Raw genomic sequence first — 7,400 nt, forward strand, 5'->3', positions numbered from 1 at the left:
TGCATTCGGATGATAACAAGAACTCAAACCCCAGTCATTAGACACTTACTGTTTATGCATCAACATGACCAGGTAGTAATAATTTTAGAACTTACATCTGTCAGTGAGTGCCACAATTATAGGAAGTGGACTATAATTCTTTAAAATATTGAAAATGCGTTGATAGTTAAGTTGATGGCAAGCTATTGTCTGACGATGCTCTCCCTCTGTCTCAGTGAGTCTGTACACCACGATCTTCGGCGTTCTGCAGCTGCTGTGCCTGCTGACAGCTCCTGTAATTGGGTACATCATGGACTGGAAGCTGAAGGAGTGTGAAGACTCAGACAGTGAGACCCACGAGAAGGAGCCCAGCAAGTGAGTCTCCGTGCTGGAGCCTGGAGAGAGGCACAGTGCCGCAGGGTTCACAGGCTTCTGGGGGAAAGTATCACACTGGGTTTAGCTGTAGTTTACTGTGCTTTCTGTCATATTTACCTCATTGCTTTACCATTCCTTCACAGTACTCGGCTTCACTTGATTTTGGTTTTGCCCCAGAAAACGTGTGATGGCAGAAACGGCCAGAGCTATCCCTTCCTCTTAGTCTTTTCCTTTATTGTATGCTGATCTGTGAAGAGATCAGAAAAGTGCCTCCCTAGCCAGTTTTCTTCATAGCAGATTGGAAGTTAATTAGCTCCTGAATCAATAATTTTGTATATTTTCAGCAGTTCTTGTGCTCCTCAGAGTGGAAATTAGGCACTGAGAAAGCTCCCCATGAAATCCAATGTACATGTACATAAGGCAATAAACTACTCTACTCTATGCAGACCTGTTGCCTGTCAGCTAACAGAAGTCAGTACTGTGAAAGTCACTTTGGTTAATGTTGCTGGAGACAAGAGACACGTTCCTTGTGTCCTTTCTCTATGTTGAATAGGCCTGAATACCCATTATGTTGTCCTCTTCTCAAATTGTCTGCACTGAAAGGAGTAGAGCATCCATTTAGTTGGCCAAATTGCCCCCAATGAGAGGTAGTCCTCTTGTAAGTGACCTGGATTGGAATGCAAGACCTGCTCAGTGTCCTGAGAGACTAACTCTGTCTCCGTGCACCCACCCTCCCTCTCTTTCCCAGGGATCAGAATCCGCCCAAGCGTCGGGATCGCCAGATCCAGAAGATCACCAATGCCACACGCGCGTTTATCTTCACCAACCTGCTGCTAGTGGGCTTTGGGGTCACCTGCCTGATCCCTGACTTGCACCTGCAGGTGAGCCTTGCCCTCTCTGCCTGCTTTCGGGCTGAAAGGGCTGCACAGCCCAGAAGAGCCCCTGTCTAGAGCTGCGCACCCGATCACATCTGCTGTAATAAGCAGCAGAGCAGTACAACCAACCTTACTGCTGGCGTGCAATATTGAGAGCTCTCTGAGCTACTGTAAATCAGAGGCACAGATCTCTTTGATATCCCAATTGTTCATCTGGGTGTGGACCAGGTCAAAGTCAGCTGCAGACAAAAACAAAGCCAGAGGGTAAAGTCAACCTGCTGCCATTTTAACTACCAAACTCACTTCCCTTAACATCTGCAGTCTGCGCACAGCGCAGAGCAGCACTGCCCTCTAGTGGACACACATTTGCAGTGTAGGCCAGCCGCATCGCACTGCAGGAGACTTACATAACTGTTACTTTGGAAAAAATAGCTCAAAAGATGTGTGCCTTATATTCAAAAACAGGTCTTACGTGTTGTTGTTGCTGTGTTTTTCTATGCTTGTCTCCTCTGTATTGGGAATGTTCATACTGCAATGCAATGTATCTGTTTAATTTTCAGATAGTCTCATTCATCTTGCACACCATAGTCAGAGGCTTCATCCATTCTGCTGTGGGCGGGCTGTACGCTGCTGTGTAAGTGCAGATCTTCAGTCACCAGGAGCCCATGTGCTTTAGTGTGAGAGGAGCCTCTTTGAGGTTTACAGTGCAGTGAAGCACAGTGAAATAGGAAAAGGCAGAGGGGGATAGATAATGAACTACAGGAAGCTGTGCAGGAAATGTGTGGTGTAAACAGGGCAAGAAACCCGAACTTACTGTGCAAATTGACCCTGATAAGACCCAAAGGGGCATTCAGGACTCCTGAGTTTTCTAAGACATCAAAATGTAATGAACAGCAACCTACTGTTGTGCAGAATGTGTAGCTCAAACTAAACAAATTTAGGTCCCAGACATTTGTATTACGAATGTAAGAAAGTAACACATGCCAGGAGTCCTTTCAGCCAGTCTTAATCATTTGCTCGCTGGTAGCTTCTTGGTCCAAGATCTCGGCTAGTCTTGCTTCAGAGGACTCGGGGGACTGAGCGCCTGCAGTCCCAGACACTCTTTTTGTAAAGACAGGCCAGGAATGAACCTAGTTTCTCTTCTTTTGAACTGCTTCCAGAGTTGCAGTGTTTTTTTTCTAAGATGAGAAGTTGAAATCCAAAGTTAAAATAATTGACGCAGAGCCAGAGGGCCTGACCTGGGCCGTTCCTTTTCAGTTTACCACGTCTGTGTTAGCAGTCGTTATACTAAAAAAAAAAGACCCTGTGCAGGGTTCAAGTTGGTGATATTCCTGCGCTGTTGCAGGAAGTCCTTATAGCAAATGTTACAAAAATGCAAGTCCTTATGCTCAAAAATCAATGGGCAGGCGAAAGTAAAAAAACCGGGCTGGGACAGTTCAATAGAGACAACGAAATCCAAATTGCAAAATCAGGGACGAGGTCAGAAACTAGCGAGAGTCCATGAAGCAACAGTGAGATGAAAAACCGAAAGAAGGGTGCGCGCACTAGAGAGCTCCAAAGAGAATCAGAATTCGTGAGCGATGGTGAGGGAAAAGAGGAGGGCGACAGTAGTGACAGGAGTGAAAGGTGACGGGAAGATTAGTTGTGGCGTGAGCGTCTGTGTGAGTGGGTGCACATGGGAATGTGACGGCGTTTGTGAGTGCCTGTGGAATGCGTGACAGTCTGCTTGTTGGGGCCCGTGCTGCCACCCTAACCAGCCCCTTGTCCCTGGCAGGTACCCCTCCACCCAGTTCGGCAGCCTGACGGGGATGCAGTCTCTCATCAGTGCCCTCTTCGCCCTGCTGCAGCAGCCCCTCTTCACGGCCATGATGGGCCCCCTGAACGGGGACCCCCTTTGGGTACGACGTCGGCGCTCGTGCCCCTCGGGGGCTGTTACTTTAAACGCCAGTCCAAGCGGGTGGTAACTTGTGCAAGGGTTACATTTTATCATGATCAAGAAGCTGGGGGAAAAACCATTTTAACAAGTCATCAGTTAAAATGATCGACGTAGGATGTGTATAATTACATAAGTAAAGTACTACATTGCCTCTTAAAAGAAAAATCTCTCCCAATTTCTTATTAATTAAAAAAACTAATGCCTTACACAACAACTTTTAAAAGTAACTTTTCCTCAGCACCATATCCCATAGGTAGAACAACACAAGACAAGTTAAATAAGAGGCGGCCGTTTGTCTGATCGAGCTTGTGGGCAGCATGCTGGTGGCTCATTGATCTTGGATATCCTGTAGCTTGATTCTGGAACTTCCCAGAGAGTTGGATTCTGCAGCTGGATGGGTAGTTTCTTCCAGACTCCTGCTGCTCTTCATGGAAAGACATTTTCAGTCATGTTTTCGGTGTCGAGCTTCAAACACTGCTTTGTGGTGACATTTCTTTTCAGGTTCGGCAGACATGAATATTGAGATTGAATTCATGGTGGGCATCTTTCCTTTTGAGACATGTTGGGGCGTCGGTTCTTTAAACCCTGCCCCTTGCCGCTCTGTGATCATTGTGACATGGATTGAACACAGGACTCGGGATGTGGCCTTCGGTTGGCTCGGAAACTTCTCGCTGACCCACTCTTTGTCTCCCAACAGGTGAACATCGGGCTGCTGGGGCTGAGCATGCTGGGCTTCTGCCTGCCGCTCTACCTGCTCTGCTTCCGCCGGCAGCTGGTGAGGAAGAGGAAGCAGAAGGCGGAGGATGCCAAGATCTTCCTGAAGATCAACGGCAGCGGTGCGCACGAAGCCTTCGTGTAAAGTCCCCGAGAGGGGAGGGGGGGGGAGAGAGAGAGGACTCTCGGTGTCACATGGTGTCCTCCGTGTGACTGTCCCTCACTCCGCTCGCACTCACTCACCCTTCCCATGACACCCCTTCACAGCGCCACTTCCCGCACGGCCCCTGGAGACCAGACTGAGCAGGGCTGACTCAGGCACCTGGGTGAGCCGGGGGAATTCTGGGAGGAACCAGCCAACCTCGTTGGCCTGAGTGTTAGATTCTCTCTAATTGTATCCTCTGTGTTTCATTTTAGTTTTGTAGGACTTTAACTGGAGCATATACTGTGAATTCATTCATTTTTTTAAAAAAAGGAAGAGCCTAAAACTAATCTGAGTATTTTTTTTTGTTTGAAATCTTTTCCAAACCAACTCACAGTATCAGAGCTTGTTTCAAAAGTCAGCCAAAACCACTGCAGACTGTTTTAGATCTTTGCAATACCTCTTGAACTGCAGTGTGATGAAAGAATTCTCTTACAGAGGCCATGAGCAGTAATAGAGTGCAAGAATGAGAATTTTGCTTCTTAAATTGTTAGGAATTTCACAAACACACTGAAAAGGAAAGCTGTACCTAGTGCTGTTTGTGATTTTCCACAAAAGTGATTAATAGTCTTCTTCAATATTGGTGCTAAACCTTTTTTATATAGAAAAGGATCATTTTAAGACAATAAAAGAGCCGGTAGGTCTAAATGATTAAACTGAGTTGACGTGTGTATTAAGAACGACTTGGTGGCACACAGGGTCTGTTCTGAAAGGAGCAGCTTTTGCAGTGTTGCAGCATAATGAACAGCTGAAGCTGTTTGACAGTCGAGCTTCATGCTTAAAAACTAAAAAACCACTCGTACAACAACAGGAAACAATCAACTCTAGAGCCATGTCCCTCTTTAATTTTAAAAGCCTTTTGAGTGCAAGGCGATAGCAATGAGCTACAGCTGTGACCTGCAGCACCCATCGGCCTCGGCCAGCATTGCAGAGCTCGTAATCAACCCAAGTGTTTGTGCTTTAGTTTTTCGCAGAACGGCACGGTTAAAGCAGACGTGTTATTGCTTATGTGCATGTAAGATCAGGGCAAATGACCATGGGGGTGATGGCCACCCCTCTGCCTGAGTATGCCAGGAATAATAATGCCCCTTGGCAGAAGAACACTCCACAGTGCTCAGAGCATCACGGCACACTGCTGGTAATCGGTGCTGTGACAGTGGGTGTGCACTTCCCCACAGACAGGGGCCAAGGCGTGCGCCACTCTGTTAGAAACCACAGGTGCTAAATCACTTCTTCTTTGAGCTGGTACTGTAGACACAGACAATTTGTTAATAAAGAAACATTGCTAAGAGCAGAGTTTGCACGATACATAACAGTAATAGCTATCGATCCCTTTCATGCAGAGACTGCTTCTTTGAGGCATTGCTGTCATTAATAAAGCAGCAGGTGGCTGTTTTCGGTGCCAGGGGTGAGCATCTCCATCAGTTATAACTGGAAAGGGGATCTGTGTGGTGCTGTGATTGATCCACATGCAGAACAGGCTTGTTCATTTCAATTCAAAGAGAAAAACCAGACAGGGTCACGTATTTCTGCTGTCAACCCCCCCCCCCCCCCCCGAGATAGCCCTCACCACTCCAGGAGCATCTTGTTTTCTCAAATGATGTGCCACAACCATGACTTCTATCTGTAAATGTGACTTCCAACAAGCTGCATTCCAGCAGTGATCCGAAGTGATCTCTTTGTCAGTATAGATGAATGTCTGACCAGAGTCTTACTGAAGGAGATTAATCGGAGATTATTCCTTATATGCAGCATTGCATGCTTGGTTTTGAATACGGATACTTAATTTCAAATTATTTAGAAAAACAAACTAACAATAACATTAAATACAGCAATCTGAGAAGAACTGAACTGTGCAAAACAGACATGATCCAGATGAAGTCTGTTTCCATGCAGTTCAGTGTAGGTGAGGTTGACACAAATGCTGTGTTTTTCAGGATGTAGATTTGCAGCATTTTGTTCTGACAACCATAAACATGGTGCGGTTTTTGGAAGCTCTTTTAGACTAGATAAAAGCCCATTTTCCCTGTACTGACAGGAGTGAGAAATGAGCTTCACAGCCAGGTGTTTGCAGTCCCTCCTGCTTCAGGGCGCTGTGTGCTGAGAGCTCATGGGGCTTTTTGAGCCAGGACACAGGCAGGAGCCCCTCCTCTGACTGTAGCATCAACACTGTGCAGCTTGAGTCTCTCTGCAATGGCTCTGCTGCCAAGCTGATCAGTCATGTGCTTCCAGTGCAGCAGGTCACACCTGACTGGCTGTGTAGCGAGCTGCCCAATACATGTGTCACTCCGAATACAGGATAGGCTGCCCGTGCCATATATGGTTCATAGAGGTTTCTGATTAAGCAAGAGTAATTTGGGCATTGTTTGTATGCTGGCTTGCTCTGGCCTGTTTGTTTGTATACCACATCACGAAGCTAAATGAGGTTCTCAAAGTGAAAATGAATGACTGTACACTTTGCAAGCAATAATACTTCAAAACCTGCAGACACTACCAAATAAGGCGGATTCATGATGTGTAAGTGTGTATTGATAAAATGGTTTTGTCCAGTATATCTGTGGTCATTTTTAAATTTGTTTTTTATCATGTTAGTTTTTTCCCTCTATTTCTATATAAACTGTAGGTTATTTCTATTGTATTTATCTGCAATATATTTTGAGATTTTCGTTGTAAATGATAGCCTGGTATATGTAGATGAAATATTGCATTAGGAGAAACGTGGGTATGTGAATCTTGATTAGAGAAACACACCAATCATCTGGGGCTATAACAGCCTGGAGGACGTCCTGCAGGAGGGCTATACTGTCTAGGCAGGTGTCCTTCTCTTTCACTGCAATAACCTGCCCTTCTTGATGACGGGCAGCACGTGTCTATCCAGGACATCCGAATGTCCTCTCCAGCTGTGAGGACACTTAACACTCCTGCAGTGGGTCAGTCAAAGTTAAAAGCTGTTTCCTGGGCACTGAAAGCCAGGGCTCTTCGCAACTACTACATAGAGCACTGTCAGGTGTTACTGGACACCGGGCAGCGCAAGTACAGGCCATTGACGGGTGTGCAGAGAAATTGTCCTTTGTCATGATTTTGGATAACACTGCTTCTCCTTTCAAGAGCTCCTCATCTCTGCCACAATTGCGTTACCCTCCTTTATGGATTTTTATTAAAAAGGCACTGGAAGAGCACAGAGACGCAGAACAGGTTTCTCTCAAAGTCCACGATGAGCACTCCCCCAAGAAAATTTTCTTTCCCTTTTTTTTAAACTGTCTCTCCTCTTAAGCTTCCACACCGCGAGGTTACAGTAGCCACGCAACACTCACAATAC

At 46.1% G+C, this 7,400-nt stretch overlaps 1 protein-coding gene across 1 annotated transcript in view; it reads left to right on the forward strand.

Moving 5' to 3' along the window:
- Window positions 1–6,630, forward strand: part of slc43a2b (solute carrier family 43 member 2b) — a 31,853-nt gene extending 25,223 nt beyond the window's left edge. The window contains exons 10-14 of the mRNA XM_088906913.1: window positions 216–354; window positions 1,103–1,235; window positions 1,790–1,863; window positions 3,004–3,127; window positions 3,863–6,630. Of these exons, the coding sequence (XP_088763039.1) occupies window positions 216–354; window positions 1,103–1,235; window positions 1,790–1,863; window positions 3,004–3,127; window positions 3,863–4,024 (632 nt within the window). The 3' untranslated portion in view covers window positions 4,025–6,630. The remainder of the gene's footprint in view (window positions 1–215; window positions 355–1,102; window positions 1,236–1,789; window positions 1,864–3,003; window positions 3,128–3,862) is intronic.
- Window positions 6,631–7,400: the final 770 nt, after the last annotated feature.

Source organism: Atractosteus spatula, chromosome 27 (assembly GCF_055471065.1).
Source record: "Atractosteus spatula isolate fAtrSpa1 chromosome 27, fAtrSpa1.hap1, whole genome shotgun sequence".
NCBI classification, from domain to species: Eukaryota; Metazoa; Chordata; class Actinopteri; order Semionotiformes; family Lepisosteidae; genus Atractosteus; species Atractosteus spatula.